The sequence below is a fragment of the Chrysemys picta genome, chromosome 4, assembly GCF_011386835.1.
Source record: "Chrysemys picta bellii isolate R12L10 chromosome 4, ASM1138683v2, whole genome shotgun sequence".
In the NCBI taxonomy this organism is placed as follows: domain Eukaryota; kingdom Metazoa; phylum Chordata; order Testudines; family Emydidae; genus Chrysemys; species Chrysemys picta.
The window spans coordinates 11,920,597-11,946,061 of NC_088794.1; the positions used below are offsets into that span (position 1 = coordinate 11,920,597).

The window sequence follows — 25,465 nt, forward strand, 5'->3', positions numbered from 1 at the left end:
GCAAATGGTGATAGAGAATCCCTGTATTTGTGTGAAAACAGCAGTGAATGTTAGACATAACCACAATAGAAAACTAAGAAATTATAATACAAAATAGTAATTTCCTCTCTGCCAACCTTTTTTGGCATTTTGACACTCTCAGCAATATTTGAAGCAATTGAGACAGACTTGTTTAAGTGAACCCATCGAGCATGGGAAGAGTTTGAAGCATTTTACCATGGGCCATTTTTTAACATTTTCACTGATTTTGACACATTTCTTCAGGTCCCTCTAGTTCAATGTTGACAAAACGTGGAACCCTAGATGGAGATTTTGAAAGCAGAGTTGGGAAGTTAGCCACACCTCACACCAATGCCATCAACCCGTCTCTTGTGCCTGCGGGTCTAGAGAGCTTTCTGCATGCCACAGTCTACACGGTAACAGACCATATTAGCTTCCCTATGGACAGGCGGACCAGCGCCATATGATGCAAAAATTAAATACCGGAATTCCCATATTTACTGAGCATTGCAGGTAGCATCCACATCCCTCTGAGAGACCCAAGGGGCCACCATGTAGCTCAGAGAGGTTTTTGGTCTCCCCATCCCTTCAATGAAAAGTCAGAATTTTCTGCAGGAAAAAATAATTCCATTCAGCATCATTAGGCCCTGTGACCTAGAGGTTAGTGCTCTGCGCTGTCCTGTTGAAAAGCAGCATGTGATTCTCTTGTTCATGAAACTACCAGAGGTAGAGCCTTAGGTGTGAGTTCTTTGTATCTCTCTGATGCCTAGACCAAAGCCTGAAACTAGGATTAATACAGGTGAAGAGGAAAAGAAACTGTGGAAAAGAGTTTATACAATTGCTGCAGAACTGAAGGTGTGACATAACAACAAGAGCATACAGCATTTATAATCCAGAGGTCTCAAAGCACTTTATAGAGGAGTGCAAATTTCATATAATTCATTTTCAAGCTAGAGTAACTGAGATCCAAGGTGTTTAAGGGATTTGCCCAAAATTGCCCAGTTGGGGATGAGCAGTGTTGAGAGCACAACCCAAATCTTATGTACAAGAGTCTGGTACACATTACACTGGAATATGTTGTGAGATGGTGTGATTATGAGCTAGGCTACATCAATGGGAATCCTGATTAACTCTACTGAAATTATCAGTGTTCCTCTGGAGTTACGCCAGGGTAACTGAGACCATGGGCCAGACTTTTCTATCTGGAATGTATATAGACCAACGCTGGGAACTTACTTAAAAAGACTTTTGGAGAGGTGACCAACAAATGAAGTGGAATACAGTCACCTCATTCTAGCAGCATATTAAAAAGACTTCAAGGGAGATCCAGACCAGCGGAGGAGCTGGCCCTCTGTGTAACAGGAAAGACATGGCAACAACATTAATTGCATGTGCTCTGTGCACCTGTTGTCCTGGGAGCTAAGAGGCTCCAGGGAGCAAATCTCAAAGTAATCAAAGCCAAATTTAACCTCCGCTACCCCATGAAGCAGAGGTATTAAGGGTAACATTGGTGTGGTTAGCAAACAGGGAAAGCTTCGGCTCTTAGTCTGATTTTATGTTTTTGACCAGGTCCTGCTTCCATTCTTCTCAACTCATTATAAGCGAAGGAAGAAAAAACAAAGAGGTACCACCAAGTCATGGACCAACAGGTCAGTTTCAGAGCATTTCTGCCTTTAGTTGAAAGGAGAGTGTGCCATTCGTGGGAAGGGGAGGAAGGAATTATCCTGAGAGGAGAAATTTTAACTTTTCTGCACACATTTACCGATCAAAACAAGGAAAGAGCTTTACCAAGTGAGGGAGAAGTGACAGGAAAAGGAGAGGAAAATCGCCTGAATAGGAAGGGGGAAATCCAGCATCGATTCAAGGAATGTCTATTCTAAAGCCACTACCGTGACTCAGCTATAGTGCTGCAGCAGCGCCATAGTGTAGACTCTTTCCACATTGTTGGAAAGGGGTTTTCCATCGATGTAGTTAATCCACATCTCCGAGAGGCAGTCGCTAGGTCAATGGAAGAATTACACTGAGGGTTAGTGCAACCTAACTGCCTCGCACCCAGTGTGAAATTTTCCCAGCCCTGTGCGACATACCTAGCTTGAGCTAATTTTTAAGTGTAAACCAGGGCTCAGAGAAACTACAGATGGAAAAGACCAGTTGCAGAATCTAGTCCTGTCTCCCTGCCCAGGCAGCGGAATCCTCTTCTGTTCTTTCTGTTCAGCCTTGTTGGAAATATTCCATTTGTCCCAGTTTCCCAGTAGAGATTAGTCTGTGAGGCTGATGTAGCCCATCGTTTAATCCTTGCTTAGAAAAGTTAGATAGATTTTGTTCCTTTAGGTTTTCTCCAGATGTCAGGCCACACAGCTCCCTGAGTGATTTTGTTGTTCTTCTCTGAGCCCCTTCCACACACCAAGGCTTTTCCTGGGGAGAAGGTGCCTAAACCAGGAGTTCTCATGCTTTGTCCTAGTGAGGCACTCTTAGCTAAGAATGAAACAAAGAAAACCCCCAAACCATTGCACCTTCTCCTTATGTTCGCAGGCAGGGAGTGCTGCCCCCCGAGTAGCCACAGGGACACTGCACCAGTGGCTGAGCTCCGGCACCAGGGAACAGGGAGGAAGGTGGCTCCAAGAGCAGCTCAGAGCCCACTTTGTGTGACCTGTGTTGAAATGAATTAGTCCCAATCCAGTGCCTATGGGTAGGACAGGTTGGGTGCGGGGGGAGTATGATGCTATGGAGGAAATTTTGTTTTCTAATTCTTTTTGTAGAGAGTGCCTAGATACCACAGTGATGGACATAATGAAGGAAGAGGGTGAGGGGCTGGCAAGTGTCTTACACAAGCAAAAAAGTGCATGTGTGTGTGCACACTGTGTTTGGAGCACTGTGTGTGTGTGTGTCTGCGTGTGTGTCTAGGGGGCAATCTGTGTGTGTGTGTTTGGTGTGCAGTGGGCTGTGTGTGTGTGTGTGTGTGTGTGGTGGGGGGTACAGTGGAGCTGAATGCTGAGGGTAGGAAGGTGTGTGTCCCTTTCCCTGCCCAGTGCTCAGGCAGGTGCCCCCCCGGTGAAGAGCTCCTTGTGATATCATAGAATCATAGGGCTGGAGGGGATCTCGAGAGGTCATCTAGTCCAGTCCCCTGCACTCAAGGCAAAACTAAGTATTATCTAGACAAATCGCTGACAGGTGTTTGTCTAACCTGCTCTTAGAAATCTCCAATGACCGGAGATTCCACAATCTCCCTGGGCAAGTTATTCCTGTGCTTAACCACCCTGACAGTTAGGAAGTTTTTCCTAATGTCCCACCTTCTCCCTCTCTGTTGACTGGATGCTTCCAGTGACCTTAATCCCACTGGCTTGGTGACTGCCGTGCAGTCGGAGTAAGGCCGGTGTCATTCTGGCCAGGAGCAGAGGGTGCAATGTGCATGGCTGATTTGGGGGTGGGAGATGGGGCTGCTCCACGTGATGGCTCCTCTGCAGGGGAAGGTGAGGTTCTGCTGCCAAGAGACCCCGTGCCATGAGCAGAGCATGTCAGCAGAGGATGAGGGGAAGGATTTTGTGGAGGACGCTTGGGTCCAGTCAGGGGCATTAGACATAGCTGTGCCTGGGGTGCAGCAGCACCCTCTGACTTGAAGTAATAATAGCAAATAAAGTTTTAAAAACTAAACTAATCCAAAAGTTTTAAAAGTTTAACGGGAAACACAGGGCATGGGGATCAGAGAGCTGGGAGCATTGCTTAAAATTAAAATGCAATTTTACAGATTCCAGATTCCAGATAACTGTCTGAAATCTGTTTTCCAGTGAAACAATTTGATATGCCTTCTTTGTTACTTGTCATAATTTAGCATGGGCAAGTATTTCATAGAATTATAGACTTGTAGGACTGGAAGGGACCTCCAGAGGTCATCTAGTCCAGCCCCCTGCACTCGTGGTAGGACTAAGTATTATCTAGACCATCCCTGACAGGTGTTTGTCTAACCTGCTCTTAGAAATCTCCAATGATGGGGATTCCACAACATCCCTGGGCAAGTTATTCCAGCGGTTAACCACCCTGACAACCGCCCTTGCTGCAATGTAAGCCCATTGCTTCTTGTCCTATCCTCTTTCCCCTCATTGTTTTGCCATTTTTTTCCCTAAGCTCTTTTTCACGAACTATCAGATATAGGAAATAAATAAAAGTAACAAAAGAATCGTGATATTTTGTAGCAGAATCTTCAGAGAACGATTGCATTTTTTGCTTTATCATCACATTGAAAGGGCCCTAAATTATTAATTTTCTGGTCTTATTTAACACCTTATACTTTGCTCTTCCGCAAGCTGTAACCCTAGATACTTTTTGGTGTTTTTAACATTAAATAATACATTCCAGTAAATGAGAGAAATGAGAAATTACTGAAAACAAAAGTCCTAACGCAGACGGAGTGAGGGAGAGTTAAAAGGTACAATTAAAGTGGAAGAGGATATTATTTAAGAGGAGACTTGAAGAAAAGGGGAGAACTGTGCGGTTCAGGGGTACTTTGTGTTGGGTCAGATTTCTCACTGCCCATACAACTACCCCCCAACACAAGAAAACAGGCCTATTGTCAGAAGAACATATGCCTTTTGGTTTTGGTACTTATCAACAAGTGTAAAACCTAAAATACAAAACTAAGGTTGCAAAGATTTTCATCCTACCTCCTTTCCTTTTCCCAACCACCCTCGTCCTGCTACAACCCAAACAGAAGTTCCGCAGAGAGACCAATGGACTTCTGAAGCATTCACTTCTCCCTAAACTATTGACAGTTGCACAATTGTTATATCAAAGAGGATGATGGGCAGTTCAAAATGGCCTGTTGATTAAAGATGGATGCCCTTATAAGTCCCTTGAATCAGGCCTTGCCAACACTCAAAATTAAGCCGCTCGTGAAGGGATGTTATATGGGCCAAGTTGTGGGGATTGAAGAAATCATTGACCCAACTGGTGTTTGAGATGGTGGAACCAGGCCCCTTAAACATAAGGCTTTTTGTACATGAGACAACAACCTGGTGCCAAGTCTTTATTTAAAGGGCGTGCGGATATGGGCAATCCGGTGTCTCGGATGGTGTAGGTGCGATGGCTGTGCTTCGATAGGCTTTGCATAAGGGGCGGAATAACTATGTGTTGATCTGATCATGTCACACAGGCCCCCTGACAGAGCAGTCCACACAAAACACATTCTTCGTGTTGCTAGTTTCAATCAACGTATTATTTACAAGACAACGTCCCCTTTTCTTTTATTTGGACTTCCGTTGTTTTGTTCCCTCAGCACACTCTAGCGTTTAGGGTGTTTTTACAAACTGTTCTTTTTTCTAAACAGGGTTTTGAAATTTGCTGAAGGAAGAAAATGTTAAATATATTTATCCAACGGTCTGATTCTTTCATCTCACGCTCTATCTTGGGTCCTCTGCCTCTGTCACTTTGTCCACCTATTCTGCCACTTGAGCAAGTCTGTGCCCCCCTCCTTTGCTACCTACCGCCTGTGTCCTGCAAAGACTCTAGGGGTGGGAGGCTGCAGACAATACTTTACTTTGTCTCTGTGTGCCAAAATAACACCAGGTGAGATGCCAGTCTGGAGACTGTGGAAGGTAGAACGGTGCTACACGTCTCAGGTCTCAGTGTGTCAACTGCAAGTGAGTCACGGCAGTTAATTAATATTTTTCATCTGTGTTCTTCATACAGGGACTGTGCACCATAGAAAAAACCTGGTCAAATTGCACTGAAGCAACAGAATTCATTTTCTCAGGATTCACAGATCGTCCAGAGTTTCAGATCCCCCTCTTTGTGGTGTTCCTAGTGATCTATGTGGTGACCCTGCTGGGGAATCTTGGGATAATCGTGCTAATCAGGCTGGATTCTCAGCTACACATTCCCATGTACTTTTTCCTCAGTAATTTGGCTTTTGTAGATTTCTGGTATTCCACATTCATCACTCCCAAGTTCTTAGCTGACGTGATAGCAGAGAGGAAAGTCATATCTTATGCTGCATGTGTATGTCAATACTCTTTTGTCAGTTTCTTTGGGGTTACTGAGTCTTTCCTCCTGGCTGTCATGGCGTACGACCGTTACGTGGCCATCTGTAACCCCCTGCTTTATACAGCTCTCATGTCCCCGAGACTCTGTATCCAGCTGGTGGTTGGGTCATTCCTAGCTGGGTTTGTAAATGGAATGATCCAAACTATTACCACGTTAAAATTATCCTTCTGTGGCCCCAATGTCATTGACCTGTTCTTCTGTGACATCTCCCCGCTGTTATCACTCTCCTGCTCCGATACCAGCATCTATCACATGATCCTTTTGGCCGTGGCTTGTGTGGCTGGGGTGTTCACCAGCCTGATTATCTTCATCTCCTATGTTTTCATCCTCTCCACCATCCTGAAGATCAGGTCCACCGAGGGGAAGCGCAAAGGGTTCAACACCTGCACCTCCCACTTGACGATCGTCACCATATTCTATGGCACTGCTCTATTTATCTATATGCAGCCCAACACCAAACATTCACGGGGTCAGGAAAAAGTGGTCTCAGTGTTCTATACGATGGTGACCCCCATGTTGAACCCCTTGATCTACAGCCTGAGGAACAAAGAGGTGAAGAACGCTTTGAAAAGGGTCATAGAACTGAGTTTTTTTCCCTAGGGAGGTAAATTTATGAGCAAATGGTGATAATTTCTGGTGAGCGAACATCTGTGTTAGTATGAAAACAACAATGGGTCCTTTTGAAGGAGTTCAAATAATCTTGCTGAAGTAAAGTCTTTGAGTAAAGAGAGAGTTTGAAGCATTTGGAAATGACCCAGTTTTGTACATTTCACTCATTTTAATGCATTTCTTCAGGTGCCCCAAGTTTAATTTTGTCAAAACCTGGAACCCTCGATTGAGATTTTCAAGGCAGGGCCGGGGATTTAGCCACAGCTCACATCAATAGCATCAGGCAGTGGCTTGTGCCTGTGTCCCTCGAGAAAGAGTTACAGAGCAGGTCAGCTTCCCTAGGGAAGGCTATATTAGTACTGGATTGCTTAATTCTCAGGGATCTGACTGAAATAAATTCACCGCAGCCGTTTGATGGTTGTTATCTGTGCTCTTCACACAATAACCATTCACCAAAGAAATGACTGAATTAATTTTTCACAGGATTCATCAATTGTCCAGAGTTTGATGTCACCCTTTTTGTATGGTTTTTAATAGTCTGAGCTGTCAGTGTTTTGGGAATCTCGGTATGATCACGTTAATCAGCAGCAGCAGTCAGGTTTACACTCCTATGTGCTTTTTCCTCACTAACCTGGCTTTTGTAGATGTCTTTATTTCCACATGCCTCACCGCCAAGGATGCTTTGAAGGGGTCAACAAACATGTGGACAAGGGGGATCCAGTGGACATAGTGTACTTACCGAACAACTTCCTTCCCAAAATAAAAGCCGCTTACTGGGCACCTCCTCTAGTGTTTGTCCTTCCCCAAGCACCGGCCGCCATGACTGGCTACCTTCCTCCTGGCTTGAGAAGAACTCCTGGCTGCGTGCATCTAGGGATTCCGGGGTGTCTTCCTCCTCCTCAGCACCTCGCTCCCGCTTTCCTCCTCCTGCTTTGTTGAACTGGGCTCTGAAGTGTCCATGGTGGTACTCGATGAAGCAAAGCTGAAGAAAGCGATTTCTGGGTTTGACTGGAGCCAGACAGAAAAGTGTGATGAGGACTATGGTATCTTTGCTGAAAAATTAAGACGTTGCATAAAAGCAGCTGAAATTGAAAAGATGAAGAAGGCAAAGGGAAGAATCTCGAACAAAACAAAAAGCTTGTTAGAGAAGCGGAGAAATATGAAAAGGAGCTCGGATAACAACCTCGGATAACAACCTCGAGTACTCCACTCTGTGCAATCTTATATGGCAAAAACTGAAGGATGACTTTGAGAACTTCCGGAAAGAAAAGACCCTTAAAACAGCTGAATCACGCAAGAGCCTCAGGACATGCAAGCGGGAATTGGTGCAGTATAGATTGAGCATAACAGCATTGAAGAACAAGGATGGAGAGATAGTAATTGACAAAGCAGGGATGGAGGAGGTCTGCAAGGACTTCTATATAGAACTGTTCAAATCAAGAATCAACGTCCCTCTCCCAACGCTCCACGAGTCAGAAGAACATGTCCCCCCAATAATCGTCAGTGAAGTCCCAAGCGCACTACACCAGATGAAGAAGGGAAAAGCTCCAGGCAAAGATGAAATAACATCAGAAATGATTTCTGCGGGAGGCAAAAAACGTTGGAAGGCCCTCGCTTTAAGATTCAGTCGATATCTTGAAGAAGGAAAAATACCATCAAGCTGGAAGGAGTCGAATACCATCTTGCTGTACAAGAAGGGGGATCGAGAAAATCTTAAGAACTATCGCCCTATATGCCTGCTCTTTCATATCTATAAACTCTTTACAAAGGTGATAACGAACCAACTATCGCAGAGTCTGGATGAACAACAGCCGAGAGAGCAGGCAGGATTTCAAAGAAATTTCAGCATGATTGACGATATATTTACCCTTAGCCAGCTTCTAGAAAGAGCGAGGGAATACAAACTCCCGCTGTGCATTGCTTTCATCGACTATGAAAAGGCCTTCGATAGCATCAAGTTCAACGCAATATTAAAGGCACTCGCAAAGCAGGGCATTAATACACAGTACATCAGTTTGTTGAAGGAAGTGAATACTGGATGTACAACAGACATTAGTCTCCTCGAAACTCCCCTCTGCATCCCAATCGAGAAAGGATAAAGCAAGGAGATACAATTTCACCAAAACTATTTACCGCCTGCCTTGAAATGGTTATGAACAAGATCAATTGGAGGAGTGGTGTTAATATAAATGGAAAACGATTATCTCATCTCAGATTCATGGACAACATCATACTAATTGCCGAAAACACCAACCAACTGCAGAGCATGCTACAAAGACTCGACAAGGAAAGCAGTCAGGTGTGTCTGAAAATGAACCATTGCAAAATGAAATACATGCGATCAGACATCTTAAGAAAAGCCCGAATAATGGTAACAGGAGAAGAAATTGAAGAAGTGGAACAGTACGTATATTTGGGAAAAATCGACAAGACCACACATACAAATATCGTCAATTCAACAGTGCTGCCAGCCATGCTGTATGGAAGTGAAACCTGGGCACTGACAAAGAGAGAAGAACAGCGGCTGTCGGTAGCTGAAAGGGCAAAGGAACGAGCTATGTTGGGAATTTCCCTTCTGGATCATATCCCAAATGAAGGTGATTAGAGAACGCAGTGGTGTGAAAGATATTGTCATGGAAAGTAGATATAACAAGATACGATGGGCGGGCCACATAGCACGGTTCACAGACAATAGGTGGACCACAATCATTACTGAGTAGTATCCGCGAGAACAGAAGAGACCACCTGGTCGGCCTCTAACAATGTCATCTTCCCATCTTCTTGAACGTTTCAGACGAACATGGAGAACAAAGGCAAGAATGCGAGAAGAATGTCTTAACGACAGCTGAAGATCGATCAATCCAGGTGATCCAGGTGAGCCATTAATGATGATTTGGAATCTTGATGACACCCAGTAACCAGGACCATTGTCTGCAGATGGATGAGTTTTACCTGTGAGTCTTTCTGTATACGTGTGCATCTGAAGAAGTGAGGTTCTTACCCACGAAAGCTTATGCTCCCAATACTTCTGTTAGTCTTAAAGGTGCCACAGGACCCTCTGTTGCTTTTTACAGATTCAGACTAACACGGCTCCCCTCTGATACTTTCTGTATACGTGTGTGCTGACAAGTGGGTAATGAAGTCTTACAGTGACATGTGATCATGTCACCTGGACTGGAATCCATCTTTAACCTGGTGCTTTTCCAGTGAGGGGGGGTGGAAACCCAGAGGGACAAAGGGTTCCCGCCTTATGCAAAAGACATATAAAGGGGTGGAACAGAACAAAGGAGAGAGAGGAACCATCAGGAAGAATCCCCTAGCTACCACCTGAGCTGGAACAAGAGCTGTACCAGGGGAAAGAATTATGCCCAGGCCTGGAAGGTGTCCAGTCTGAGGAAAAAATTTACTGAAGCATCTCTGAGGGTGAGATTATCTGTATTCAGTTTGGTTAGACATAGATTTGTGCATTTTATTTTATTTTGCTTGGTGACTTACTTTGTTCTGTCTGTTACTACTTGGAACCACTTAAATCCTACTTTTTGTATTTAATAAAATCACTTTTTACTTATTAATTAACTCAGAGTATGTATTAATACCTGGGGGAGCAAACAACTGTGCATCTCTCTCTATCAGTGTTATAGAGGGCAAACAATTTATGAATTTACCCTGCATAAGCTTTATACAGGGTAAAACAGATTTATTTGGATTTAGACCCCATTGGGAGTTGGGCATCTGAGTGTTAAAGACAAACACACTTCTATGAGCTGCTTTCAGGTAAACTTGCAGCTCTGGGGCAAGTAATTCAGACCCTGGGTCTTTGCTGGAGCAAACGGGAGTGTCTGGCTCAGCAAGACGAGATGCTGGAGTCCTGAGCTGGCAGGGAAAGCAGGAACAGAGGTAGTCTTGGCACATCGGGTGGCAGCTCCCAGGGGGGTTTCTGTGATCCAACCCGTCACACCCTGCATTGCAGAGTGTCCTGGTCATGACCCCTTTCCATCATGTCCCTTGATATCTGCCCAAAGGTATCGTAATTCCTACGGCTGGAGTGCAGCTGGGACTGGACAGCTTCCTCCCACTATCACTGATGAGATCAAGCACCTCGCCGTTGCTCCATACTGGGGATCGCTTGGTGCATGGAGGCCTGGTCACCTGGAAAGATGTGCTAAGAGCACTCCATGCCTGGCTGAGCAAACAGGAAGGGGATTTTCAAAATTCCCAGAGAATTTAAAGGGTGGGTCTGATGGTTGGTCACCTGAGGGCAGGGCAGTAGAGTTCAAAGAGATGACCAGAGTGGGTAGAACAGGCATTGTGGGACACTCCTGGAGGCCGATCAGAGCACATTAAAAGACCAGGGCGTCCACACAGGTGCCACGGCGCTCCAGCGGGGGCACATCAAACGTTATTCCACTCACTGAGGTGGATTACCAGGAGCGCTGTAGCCGCAGAGTCAGAGCGCTCTACGTGCCTTGCCAGTGTGGACGCATCGTGAGTTAGAGCGCACGGGGCTGCTTTAATGCACTCTAACTCGCAAGTGTAGCCATGCCCTTAGGTTTTCCCTAGATGTCAGTTCCTCCAGCTCCCTGCTCATTTTTGTTGTTCTTCTCTGTGCCCCTTCCACATGCTAATGCCTTCCTGGTGAGGAGGTGCGTAGACAAAAACAGTATTCTTGGATAATCAAAGACATGAGGAGGAAGACTACAACCTCCTTGCATTTTCACATGGTGACTGTGCATTAGAACTGGTCAATAGTTTTTGTTAAATATAGTTTTTTTATTGAGGAAAATGGGCCTTTTTTGTTTAAACTGATTTTTTTCATAGGAAATGTCCAATTTTGCCTTTTTTTTTTTTTTAGGTTTCGTGGACAAACCCCAAAAGTCTGGGGTGGGGGGAAAGAATTTCCCGACAAACTCTGCTTTGCACATCCAGTTCCAAACTGCGTTGTCATTTTTTGTCGCCATATCATATGGCAAATTTAGCTTCTTCACCCTGTTTCCATTTCAGACACATTTCATCCCCCCGGAAGAGTTTATACCTAACCCAATGTTTAAACTAATTTGGAGAGAGAGATTTCATTACACATTTGCTATAGGGGGAAGCTGTAGATATGATATATCTTGATTTTAGTAAGGCTTTTGGCACAATCCCATATAACATTGTCATAAGCAAACTAGGGAGATGTAGTCTAGATGAAATTACTATAAGATGGGTGCACAACTGGTTCAAAGGCCATACTCAGAAATTAATGATCAATTGTTTGCTATCAAACTGGGAGGGTGTATCTGGTAGGGTCCTGCAGGGATCCATCCTGGGTGCTGTACAATTCAATATTTGTATTGATGATTGGAATAACAGAATGAAGAGGATGCTTTGAAAATTTGCAGCAGACACCAAGCTGGGGAGGGTTGCAAGCATTTTGGAGGACAGGATTAGAATTCAAAACAACTCTGACAAATTAGAGACTTGGTCAGAACTCAACAAGATGAAATTCAGTAAAGAGAAGTGCAAAGTACTACACGTAGATTGGAAAAATCAAATTCACAATTCCAAAACGTGGAATAACTGGCAATGCAGTAATACTCCTTAAAAGGATCTGTGGTTTATAGTGCTCACAAATTGAATATGAGTCAACAAGGTGGTGCAGTTGTAAGAAAGGTGTATTAAGAGGATTGTCCTATGTAAGACCTGGGAGGTAATTGTCCCACTCTATGTGGTGCTGGTGAGGCCTCAGCTGGAGTACTGTGTCATATTCAGGGTGCCACACTTTGGGAAAGATGTGGACAAATTGAAGAAGCTCCAGAGGAGAGCTACCAGAATTATAAAAGATTTAAAAGACCTGAACTTTGAGGAGCGGTTTAAAAATTGTTCATGTGTAGCCTTGAGAAAAGAAGATTGAGAGAGGACATGATAACGATCTTCAAATATATCAAGGGCTGTTATAAAGGGGACAGTGATCAATTTTTCTCCATGTCCATAGACGGTAGGACAAAAAGTAATTGGCTCAATCTGCAGCAGGGAGATTTAGGTTAGATATTAGGGGAAACTTTCTAACTATAACAGTAGTTAAGCTCTGGAATAGGCTTCTGTCAGGGTTCCCTCCCCACTCTGAACTTTAGGGTACAGACGTGGGGACCTGCATGAAGACCCCCTAAGCTTATTTCTACCAGCTTAGATTAAAAACTCCCCAAGGCACAAATTCCACCTTGAACAGTATGCTGCCACCACCAAGTGAATTAAACAAACATTCAGGGAGGGCCACTTGGAGCCCTACCTTCCCCAAATATCCCCCCAAACCCCTAGGCCCCCTTTCCTGGGGAGGCTTGAGAATATATCCTCACTAATTGGTACCGGTGAACACAGATCCAAACCCTTGGATCTTAAAACAATGTAAAATCAATCAGGTTCTTAAAAGAAGAATTTTAATTAAAGAAAAGGTAAAAGAATCAGCTCTGTAAAATTGGGATGGTAAGTACTTTACAGAATAACAAAAGACTCAAGAACATAGAGGATCTCCTCTCTAGGCAAAACCTTAAAGTTACAAAACCTGGGATTCCTCCCTCCTCCTACAAAGGAAATCACAAGCCAAAATAGAAGTAAGCTAATGCATTCCTTCGCTAGTACTTACAAAATGAGTTGGATTGCTTGCTTTCTTGATCTGTCTCCGGCAATCACACAGAACAGACAGACAAAGCCTTCTTTCCCCCCCCTCCCGCCCCCCGCCCCAGATTTGAAAGTATCTTGTCCCCTTATTGGTCAGGTGTCAGCTAGGTTACCTGAGCTTCTTAACCCTTTACAGGGGAAAGAGGAATTAACCCCTTACAGGGTAAAGAGGGATTTTATGCTACCCTTAGCTGTATGTTTATGACAGCTTCCAAGGAAGTTTGTGGAATCATGGTCATTGGAGGATTTTAAGAACAGGTTGGACAAATACCTGTCAGGAATGGTCTAGATTTACATGGTCCTGCCTCAGCACAGGGGGCTGGACTACAGGCCCCTTTTAGACCCCTCTCCTTCCTGCTGGTGCCCCAGGCTCAGACTATTTCCTAGTTACCAGGCCTCAAGACTGAAAAACCCATCCCAAGTCTTCAGAACCCTTTCCTACATCTACCTGACACACATAACTCCAGGATCAGAAATCCCCATCTCAGAACCAGCCGCCTGTTTCTGAGCCAGGAGCAGCATCAGCAATGAAGGACTGGGGCAGCAAGGAGTCCTATACTCTGAAAGAGCCCCACAGAAGTCTGCATTCTGCTGTCTAGTGTCTGGAAAAGACTCTTGAGGCTTCGGCGAGCACTTTACTTGGCCTCTGCGAGGCAGAATTACACCAGGTGAAATGCAAGTCTGGAGATCCTGGAAGGCTGAACAGTTCTACACTGCTGAGGTCTCAGTGTGTTGACTGAAGTTAATTGATAGTTTTCATCTGTGTTCTTCATACAGGCACCATGCACTATAGAAATGACGTGGGTGAATTGCAACGAAGCAACTGAGTTCATTTTCTCAGGATTCACAGATCGTCCAGAGTTTCAGATCACCCTCTTTGTGGTGTTCCTAGTGATCTGTGCTGTCACCTTGGTGGGGAATCCTGGGATGATTGGGTTAATCAGGCTCAATTCCCAGCCACAGACTCCCGTGTACATTTTCCTCAGTAATTTGGATTTGGTAGATTTCTGGCCATCTGTAACCCTCTGCTCTATTCAGCCATCATGTCCCCAGTTGGTGGCTGGGTCATTCCTTGCTGGGTTTGTAAATGGAACAATACAAGCAATTATCATGTTAAATTTATCCTTCTGTGGCCCCAATGTCATTTACCTGTTCTTCTGTGACATCTCCCCACTGTTATTTTTCTCCTTCTCCGATACCAGCAACTTCTGCCTGGTACTTCTGGCCATGGCCTGTTTGTTTGGGGTGTTCACCAGCCTGACTATCCTCATCTCCTATGTTTTCATCCTCTCCACCATCCTGAATATCTGCTTCGCCAAGGGGAGGCACAAAGGGTTCAACACTTGCACCTCCCACTTGACGGTCATCACCATATTCAGTCCAACACCAAACATTCATGGGGTCAGGACAAAGTGGTTTCTACACAGTGGTGACCCCCATGTTGAATCCCCTGAGCTACAGCCTGAGGAACAAGGAGACGAAGAACGCTCTGAATAGGGTCATGGACATGAAATGTTTCCCTCTAGCAATTTTGTGAGCAAATGGTGATAGAGAATCCCTGTATGTGTGTGAAAACAGCAGTGAATGTTAGACATAACCACAATAGAAAACTAAGAAATGATCATACAAAATAGTAATTTCCTCTCTGCCAACCTTTTTTGGCATTTTTTGGCATTTTGACACTCTCAGCAATATTTGAAGCAATTCAGACAGACTTGTTTAAGTGAACCCATCGAGCATGGGAAGAGTTTGAAGCATTTTACCATGGGCCATTTTTTAACATTTTCACTGATTTTGACACATTTCTTCAGGTCCCTCTAGTTCAATGTTGACAAAACGTGGAACCCTAGATGGAGATTTTGAAAGCAGGGTTGGGAAGTTAGCCACACCTCACACCAATGCCATCAACCCGTCTCTTGTGCCTGCGGGTCTAGAGAGCTTTCTGCATGCCACAGTCTACACGGTAACAGACCATATTAGCTTCCCTATGGACAGGCGGACCAGCGCCATATGATGCAAAAATTAAATACCGGAATTCCCATATTTACTGAGCATTGCAGGTAGCATCCACATCCCTCTGAGAGGCCCAAGGGGCCACCATGTAGCTCAGAGAGGTTTTTGGTCTCCCCATCCCTTCAATGAAAAGTCAGAATTTTCTGCAGCATGTGATTCTCTTGTTCATGAAACTACCAGAGGTAGAGTCTTAGGTGTGAGTTCTTTGTATTGCTCTGATGCCTAGACCAAAGCCTGAAACTAGGATTATAATACAGGTGAAGAGGAAAAGAAACTGTGGAAAAGAGTTTATACAATTGCTGCAGAACTGAAGGTGTGACATAACAACAAGAGCATACAGCATTTATAATCTAGAGGTCTCAAAGCACTTTATAGAGGAGTGCAAATTTCATATAATTCATTTTCAAGCTAGAGTAACTGAGATCCAAGGTGTTTAAGGGATTTGCCCAAAATTGCCCAGTTGGGGATGAGCAGTGTTGAGAGCACAACCCAAATCTTATGTACAAGAGTCTGGTACACATTACACTGGAATATGTTGTGAGATGGTGTGATTATGAGCTAGGCTACATCAATGGGAATCCTGATTAACTCTACTGAAATTATCAGTGTTCCTCTGGAGTTACGCCAGGGTAACTGAGACCATGGGCCAGACTTTTCTATCTGGAATGTATATAGACCAACGCTGGGAACTTACTTAAAAAGACTTTTGGAGAGGTGACCAACAAATGAAGTGGAATACAGTCACCTCATTCTAGCAGCATATTAAAAAGACTTCAAGGGAGATCCAGACCAGCGGAGGAGCTGGCCCTCTGTGTAACAGGAAAGACATGGCAACAACATTAATTGCATGTGCTCTGTGCACCTGTTGTCCTGGGAGCTAAGAGGCTCCAGGGAGCAAATCTCAAAGTCATCAAAGCCAAATTTAACCTCCGCTACCCCAGGAAGCAGAGGTATTAAGGGTAACATTGGTGTGGTTAGCAAACAGGGAAAGCTTCGGCTCTTAGTCTGATTTTATGTTTTTGACCAGGTCCTGCTTCCATTCTTCTCAACTCATTATAAGCGAAGGAAGAAAAAACAAAGAGGTACCACCAAGTCATGGGCCAACAGGTCAGTTTCAGAGCATTTCTGCCTTTAGTTGAAAGGAGAGTGTGCCATTCATGGGAAGGGGAGGAAGGAATTATCCTGAGAGGAGAAATTTTAACTTTTCTGCACACATTTACTGATCGAAACAAGGAAGGAGCTTTACCAAGTGAGGGAGAAGTGACAGGAAAAGGAGAGAAAAATCGCCTGAATAGGAAGGGGGAAATCCAGCATGGATTCAAGGAATGTCTATTCTAAAGCCACTACCGTGACTCAGCTATAGTGCTGCAGCAGCGCCGTAGTGTAGACTCTTTCCACATTGATGGAAAGGGGTTTTCCATCGATGTAGTTAATCCACATCTCCGAGAGGCAGTCGCTAGGTCAATGGAAGAATTACACTGAGGGTTAGTGCAACCTAACTGCCTCGCACCCAGTGTGAAATTTTCCCAGCCCTGTGCGACATACCTAGCTTGAGCTAATTTTTAAGTGTAAACCAGGGCTCAGAGAAACTACAGATGGAAAAGACCAGTTGTAGAATCTAGTCCTGTCTCCCTGCCCAGGCAGCGGAATCCTCTTCTGTTCTTTCTGTTCAGCCTTGTTGGAAATATTCCATCTGTCCCAGTTTCCCAGTAGAGATTAGTCTGTGAGGCTGATGTAGCCCATCGTTTAATCCTTGCTTAGAAAAGTTAGATAGATTTTGTTCCTTTAGGTTTTCTCCAGATGTCAGGCCACACAGCTCCCTGAGTGATTTTGTTGTTCTTCTCTGAGCCCCTTCCACACACCAAGGCTTTTCCTGGGGAGAAGGTGCCTAAACCAGGAGTTCTCATGCTTTGTCCTAGTGAGGCACTCTTAGCTAAGAATGAAACAAAGAAAACCCCCAAACCATTGCACCTTCTCCTTATGTTCGCAGGCAGGGAGTGCTGCCCCCCAAGTAGCCACAGGGACACTGCACCAGTGGCTGAGCTCCGGCACCAGGGAACAGGGAGGAAGGTGGCTCCAAGAGCAGCTCAGAGCCCACTTTGTGTGACCTGTGTTGAAATGAATTAGTCCCAATCCAGTGCCTATGGGTAGGACAGGTTGGGTGCGGGGGGAGTATGATGCTATGGAGGAAATTTTGTTTTCTAATTCTTTTTGTAGAGAGTGCCTAGATACCACAGTGATGGGCATAATGAAAGAAGAGGGTGAGGGGCTGGCAGGTGTCTTACACAAGCAAAAAAGTGCATGTGTGTGTGCACACTGTGTTTGGAGCACTGTGTGTGTGTGTGTCTGCGTGTGTGTCTAGGGGGCAATCTGTGTGTGTGTGTTTGGTGTGCAGTGGGCTGTGTGTGTGTGTGTGTGTGTGTGTGTGGTGGGGGGTACAGTGGAGCTGAATGCTGAGGGTAGGAAGGTGTGTGTCCCTTTCCCTGCCCAGTGCTCAGGCAGGTGCCCCCCCGGTGAAGAGCTCCTTGTGATATCATAGAATCATAGGGCTGGAGGGGATCTCGAGAGGTCATCTAGTCCAGTCCCCTGCACTCAAGGCAAAACTAAGTATTATCTAGACAAATCGCTGACAGGTGTTTGTCTAACCTGCTCTTAGAAATCTCCAATGACCGGAGATTCCACAATCTCCCTGGGCAAGTTATTCCTGTGCTTAACCACCCTGACAGTTAGGAAGTTTTTCCTAATGTCCCACCTTCTCCCTCTCTGTTGACTGGATGCTTCCAGTGACCTTAATCCCACTGGCTTGGTGACTGCCGTGCAGTCGGAGTAAGGCCGGTGTCATTCTGGCCAGGAGCAGAGGGTGCAATGTGCATGGCTGATTTGGGGGTGGGAGATGGGGCTGCTCCACGTGATGGCTCCTCTGCAGGGGAAGGTGAGGCTCTGCTGCCAAGAGACCCCGTGCCATGGGCAGAGCATGTCAGCAGAGGATGAGGGGAAGGATTTTGTGGAGGACGCTTGGGTCCAGTCAGGGGCATTAGACATAGCTGTGCCTGGGGTGCAGCAGCACCCTCTGACTTGAAGTAATAATAGCAAATAAAGTTTTAAAAACTAAACTAATCCAAAAGTTTTAAAAGTTTAACGGGAAACACAGGGCATGAGTATCAGAGAGCTGGGAGCATTGCTTAAAATTAAAATGCAATTTTACAGATTCCAGATTCCAGATAACTGTCTGAAATCTGTTTTCCAGTGAAACAATTTGATATGCCTTCTTTCTTACTTGTCATAATTTAGCATGGGCAAGTATTTCATAGAATTATAGACTTGTAGGACTGGAAGGGACCTCCAGAGGTCATCTAGTCCAGCCCCCTGCACTCGTGGTAGGACTAAGTATTATCTAGACCATCCCTGACAGGTGTTTGTCTAACCTGCTCTTAGAAATCTCCAATGATGGGGATTCCACAACATCCCTGGGCAAGTTATTCCAGCGGTTAACCACCCTGACAACCGCCCTTGCTGCAATGTAAGCCATTGCTTCTTGTCCTATCCTCTTTCCCCTCATTGTTTTGCCATTTTTTCCCTAAGCTCTTTTTCACGAACTATCAGATATAGGAAATAAATAAAAGTAACAAAAGAATCGTGATATTTTGTAGCAGAATCTTCAGAGAACGATTGCATTTTTTGCTTTATCATCACATTGAAAGGGCCCTAAATTATTAATTTTCTGGTCTTATTTAACACCTTATATTTTGCTCTTCCGCAAGCTGTAACCCTAGATACTTTTTGTTGTTTTTAACATTAAATAATACATTCCAGTAAATGAGAGAAATGAGAAATTACTGAAAACAAAAGTCCTAATGCAGACGGAGTGAGGGAGAGTTAAAAGGTACAATTAAAGTGGAAGAGGATATTATTTAAGAGGAGACTTGAAGAAAAGGGGAGAACTGTGTGGTTCAGGGGTACTTTGTGTTGGGTCAGATTTCTCACTGCCCATACAACTACCCCCCAACACAAGAAAACAGGCCTATTGTCAGAAGAACATATGCCTTTTGGTTTTGGTACTTATCAACAAGTGTAAAACCTAAAATACAAAACTAAGGTTGCAAAGATTTTCATCCTACCTCCTTTCCTTTTCCCAACCACCCTCGTCCTGCTACAACCCAAACAGAAGTTCCGCAGAGAGACCAATGGACTTCTGAAGCATTCACTTCTCCCTAAACTATTGACAGTTGCACAATTGTTGTATCAAAGAGGATGATGGGCAGTTCAAAATGGCCTGTTGATTAAAGATGGATGCCCTTAAAAGTCCCTTGAATCAGGCCTTGCCAACTCTCAAAATTAAGCCGCTCGTGAAGGGATGTTATATGGGCCAAGTTGTGGGGATTGAAGAAATCATTGACCCAACTGGTGTTTGAGATGGTGGAACCAGGCCCCTTAAACATAAGGCTTTTTGTACATGAGACAACAACCTGGTGCCAAGTCTTTATTTAAAGGGCGTGCGGATATGGGCAATCCGGTGTCTCGGATGGTGTAGGTGCGATGGCTGTGCTTCGATAGGCTTTGCATAAGGGGCGGAATAACTATGTGTTGATCTGATCATGTCACACAGGCCCCCTGACAGAGCAGTCCACACAAAACACATTCTTCGTGTTGCTAGTTTCAATCAACGTATTATTTACAAGACAACGTCCCCTTTTCTTTTATTTGGACTTCCGTTGTTTTGTTCCCTCAGCGCACACTAGCGTTTAGGGTGTTTTTACAAACTGTTCTTTTTTCTAAACAGGGTTTTGAAATTTGCTGAAGGAAGAAAATGTTAAATATATTTATCCAATGGTCTGATTCTTTCATCTCACGCTCTATCTTGGGTCCTCTGCCTCTGTCACTTTGTCCACCTATTCTGCCACTTGAGCTAGTCTGTGCCCCCCTCCTTTGCTGCCTTCCGCCTGTGTCCTGCAAAGACTCTAGGAGTGGGAGGCTGCAGACAATACTTTACTTTGTCTCTGTGTGCCAAAATAACACCAGGTGAGATGCCAGTCTGGAGACTGTGGAAGGTAGAACGGTGCTACACGTCTCAGGTCTCAGTGTGTCAACTGCAAGTGAGTCACGGCAGTTAATTAATATTTTTCATCTGTGTTCTTCATACAGGGACTTTGCACCATAGAAATGACCTGGTCAAATTGCACTGAAGCAACAGAATTCATTTTCTCAGGATTCACAGATCGTCCAGAGTTTCAGATCACCCTCTTTGTGGTGTTCCTAGTGATCTATGTGGTTACCCTGCTGGGGAATCTTGGGATAATCATGCTAATCAGGCTGGATTCTCAGCTACACATTCCCATGTACTTTTTCCTCAGTAATTTGGCTTTTGTAGATTTCTGGTATTCCACATTCATCACTCCCAAGTTCTTAGCTGACGTGATAGCAGAGAGGAAAGTCATATCTTATGCTGCATGTGTATGTCAATACTGTTTTGTCAGTTTCTTTGGGGTTACTGAGTCTTTCCTCCTGGCTGTCATGGCGTACGACCGTTACGTGGCCATCTGTAACCCCCTGCTTTATACAGCTCTCATGTCCCCGAGACTCTGTATCCAGCTGGTGGCTGGGTCATTCCTAGCTGGGTTTGTAAATGGAATGATCCAAACTATTACCACGTTAAAATTATCCTTCTGTGGCCCCAATGTCATTGACCTGTTCTTCTGTGACATCTCCCCGCTGTTATCACTCTCCTGCTCCGATACCAGCATCTATCACATGATCCTTTTGGCCGTGGCTTGTGTGGCTGGGGTGTTCACCAGCCTGATTATCTTCATCTCCTATGTTTTCATCCTCTCCACCATCCTGAAGATCAGGTCCACCGAGGGGAAGCGCAAAGGGTTCAACACCTGCACCTCCCACTTGACGATCGTCACCATATTCTATGGCACTGCTCTATTTATCTATATGCAGCCCAACACCAAACATTCACGGGGTCAGGAAAAAGTGGTCTCAGTGTTCTATACAATGGTGACCCCCATGTTGAACCCCTTGATCTACAGCCTGAGGAACAAAGAGGTGAAGAACGCTTTGAAAAGGGTCATAGAACTGAGTTTTTTTCCCTAGGGAGGTAAATTTATGAGCAAATGGTGATAATTTCTGGTGAGCGAACATCTGTGTTAGTATGAAAACAACAATGGGTCCTTTTGAAGGAGTTCAAATAATCTTGATGAAGTAAAGTCTTTGAGTAAAGAGAGAGTTTGAAGCATTTGGAAATGACCCAGTTTTGTACATTTCACTCATTTTAATGCATTTCTTCAGGTGCCCCAAGTTTAATTTTGTCAAAACCTGGAACCCTCGATTGAGATTTTCAAGGCAGGGCCGGGGATTTAGCCACAGCTCACACCAATAGCATCAGCCAGTGGCTTGTGCCTGTGTCCCTCGAGAAAGAGTTACAGAGCAGGTCAGCTTCCCTAGGGAAGGCTATATTAGTACAGGATTGCTTAATTCTCAGGGATCTGACTGAAATAAATTCACCGCAGCCGTTTGATGGTTGTTATCTGTGCTCTTCACACAATAACCATTCACCAAAGAAATGACTGAATTAATTTTTCACAGGATTCATCAATTGTCCAGAGTTTGATGTCACCCTTTTTGTATGGTTTTTAATAGTCTGAGCTGTCAGTGTTTTGGGAATCTTGGTATGATCACGTTAATCATCAGCAGCAGTCAGGTTTACACTCCTATATGCTTTTTCCTCACTAACCTGGCTTTTGTAGATGTCTTTATTTCCACATGCCTCACCGCCAAGGATGCTTTGAAGGGGTCAACAAACATGTGGACAAGGGGGATCCAGTGGACATAGTGTACTTACCGAACAACTTCCTTCCCAAAATAAAAGCCGCTTACTGGGCACCTCCTCTAGTGTTTGTCCTTCCCCAAGCACCGGCCGCCATGACTGGCTACCTTCCTCCTGGCTTGAGAACAACTCCTGGCTGCGTGCATCTAGGGATTCCGGGGTGTCTTCCTCCTCCTCAGTACCTCGCTCCCGCTTTCCTCCTCCTGCTTTGTTGAACTGGGCTCTGAAGTGTCCATGGTGGTACTCGATGAAGCAAAGCTGAAGAAAGCGATTTCTGGGTTTGACTGGAGCCAGATGGAAAAGTGTGATGAGGACTATAGTATCTTTGCTGAAAAATTAAGACGTTGCATAAAAGCAGCTGAAATTGAAAAGATGAAGAAGGCAAAGGGAAGAATCTTGAACGAAACAAAAAGCTTGTTAGAGAAGCGGAGAAATATGAAAAGGAGCTCGGATAACAACCTCAGATAACAACCTCGAGTACTCCACTCTGTGGAAGCTTATATGACAAAAACTGAAGGATGACTTTGAGAACTTCCGGAAAGAAAAGACCCTTAAAACAGCTGAATCACGCAAGAGCCTCAGGACATGCAAGCGGGAATTGGTGCAGTATAGATTGAGCATAACAGCATTGAAGAACAAGGATGGAGAGACAGTAATTGACAAAGCAGGGATGGAGGAGGTCTGCAAGGACTTCTATATAGAACTGTTCAAATCAAGAATCAACGTCCCTCTCCCAACGCTCCACGAGTCAGAGGAACATGTCCCCCCAATAATCATCAGTGAAGTCCCAAGCGCACTACACCAGATGAAGAAGGGAAAAGCTCCAGGCAAAGATGAAATAACATCAGAAATGATTTCTGCAGGAGGCGAAAAACTTTGGAAGGCCCTCGCTTTAAGATTCAGTCGATATCTTGAAGAAGGAAAAATACCATCAAGCTGGAAGGAGTCGAATACCATCTTGCTGTACAAGAAGGGGGATCGAGAAAATCTTAAGAACTATCGCCCTATATGCCTGCTCTTTCATATCTATAAACTCTTTACAAAGGTGATAACGAACCAACTATCGCAGAGTCTGGATGAACAACAGCCAAGAGAGCAGGCAGGATTTCAAAGAAATTTCAGCATTATTGACGATATATTTACCCTTAGCCAGCTTCTAGAAAGAGCGAGGGAATACAAACTCCCGCTGTGCATTGCTTTCATCGACTATGAAAAGGCCTTCGATAGCATCAAGTTCAGCGCAATATTAAAGGCACTCGCAAAGCAGGGCATTAATACGCAGTACATCAGTTTGTTGAAGGAAGTGAATACTGGATGTACAACAGACATTAGTCTCCTCGAAACTCCCCTCTGCATCCCAATCGAGAAAGGCATAAAGCAAGGAGATACAATTTCAACAAAACTATTTACCGCCGGCCTTGAAATGGTTATGAACAAGATCAATTGGAGGAGTGGTGTTAATATAAATGGAAAACGATTATCTCATCTCAGATTCATGGACAACATCATACTAATTGCCGAAAGCACCAACCAACTGCAGAGCATGCTACAAAGACTCGACAAGAAAAGCAGTCAGGTCGGTCTGAAAATGAACCATTGCAAAATGAAATACATGCGATCAGACATCTTAAGAAAAGCCCGAATAATGGTAACAGGAGAAGAAATTGAAGAAGTGGAACAGTACGTATATGTGGGAAAAATCGACAAGACCACACATACAAATATCTTCAATTCAACAGTGCTGCCAGCCATGCTGTATGGAAGTGAAACCTGGGCACTGACAAAGAGAGAAGAACAGCGGCTGTCGGTAGCTGAAAGGGCAAAGGAACGAGCTATGTTGGGAATTTCCCTTCTGGATCGTATCCCAAATGAAATGATTGGAGAACGCAGTGGTGTGAAAGATATTGTCATGGAAAGCAGATATAATAAGATACGATGGGCGGGCCACATAGCACGGTTCACGGACAATAGGTGGACCACAATCATTACTGAGTGGTACCCGCGAGAACAGAAGAGACCACCTGGTCGGCCTCCAAGAAGATGGGAAGATGACATTGTTAAACGTTTCGGACGAACATGGAGAAGAAAGGCAAGAATGCGAGAAGAATGGCGGATGTGTTGTGATCAGCGCAGTCTTAACGACAGCTGAAGATCGATCAATCCAGGTGAGCCATTAATGATGATTTGGAATCTTGATGACTCCCAGTAACCAGGACCATTGTCTGCAGATGGATGAGTTTTACCTGTGAGTCTTTCTGTATACGTGTGCATCTGAAGAAGTGAGGTTCTTACCCACGAAAGCTTATGCTCCCAATACTTCTGTTAGTCTTAAAGGTGCCACAGGACCCTCTGTTGCTTTTTACAGATTCAGACTAACACGGCTACCCCTCTGATACTTTCTGTATACGTGTGTGCTGACAAGTGGGTAATGAAGTCTTACAGTGACATGTGATCATGTCACCTGGACTGGAATCCATCTTTAACCTGGTGCTTTTCCAGTGAGGGGGGGGCAGAAACCCAGAGGGACAAAAGGTTCCCGCCTTATGCAAAAGATATATAAAAGGGTGGAACAGAACAAAGGAGAGAGAGAGGAACCATCATGAAGAATCCCCCAGCTACCACCTGAGCTGGAACAAGAGCTGTACCAGGGGAAAGAATTATGCCCAGGCCTGGAAGGTGTCCACTCTGAGGAAAAAACTTACTGAAGCATCTCTGAGGGTGAGATTATCTGTATTCAGTTTGGTTAGACATAGATTTGTGCATTTTATTTTATTTTGCTTGGTGACTTACTTTGTTCTGTCTGTTACTACTTGGAACCACTTAAATCCTACTTTTTGTATTTAATAAAATCACTTTTTACTTATTAATTAACTCAGAGTATGTATTAATACCTGGGGGAGCAAACAACTGTGCATCTCTCTCTATCAGTGTTATAGAGGGCAAACAATTTATGAATTTACCCTGCATAAGCTTTATACAGGGTAAAACGGATTTATTTGGATTTAGACCCCATTGGGAGTTGGGCATCTGAGTGTTAAAGACAAACACACTTCTATGAGCTGCTTTCAGGTAAACCTGCAGCTTTGGGGCAAGTAATTCAGACCCTGGGTCTTTGCTGGAGCAGACGGGAGTGTCTGGCTCAGCAAGACAAGATGCTGAAGTCCTGAGCTGGCAGGGAAAGCAGGAACAGAGGTAGTCTTGGCACATCGGGTGGCAGCTCCCAGGGGGGTTTCTGTGATCCAACCCGTCACACCCTGCACTGCAGAGCGTCCTGGTCATGACCCCTTTCCATCATGTCCCTTGATATCTGCCCAAAGATAT

At 44.6% G+C, this 25,465-nt stretch overlaps 2 protein-coding genes and 1 pseudogene across 2 annotated transcripts; all 3 read left to right on the forward strand.

The window, feature by feature from the left end:
* The first annotated feature begins 6,051 nt into the window (after positions 1 to 6,051).
* LOC135982810 (olfactory receptor 5J3-like) lies at positions 6,052 to 6,636 on the forward strand. Its single transcript, XM_065591010.1, has one exon. The coding sequence runs from the start codon at positions 6,052 to 6,054 to the stop codon at positions 6,634 to 6,636; it is 585 nt and encodes a 194-aa protein (XP_065447082.1).
* A 7,461-nt stretch (positions 6,637 to 14,097) lies between these two features.
* LOC135982811 (olfactory receptor 5AN6-like) lies at positions 14,098 to 14,839 on the forward strand (annotated as a pseudogene).
* A 5,636-nt stretch (positions 14,840 to 20,475) lies between these two features.
* Positions 20,476 to 21,411, forward strand: LOC135983486 (olfactory receptor 5J3-like). The gene has a single exon (XM_065595801.1). It carries the CDS (start codon positions 20,476 to 20,478, stop codon positions 21,409 to 21,411), a length of 936 nt encoding a protein of 311 aa, XP_065451873.1.
* The last annotated feature ends 4,054 nt before the right edge of the window (positions 21,412 to 25,465 follow it).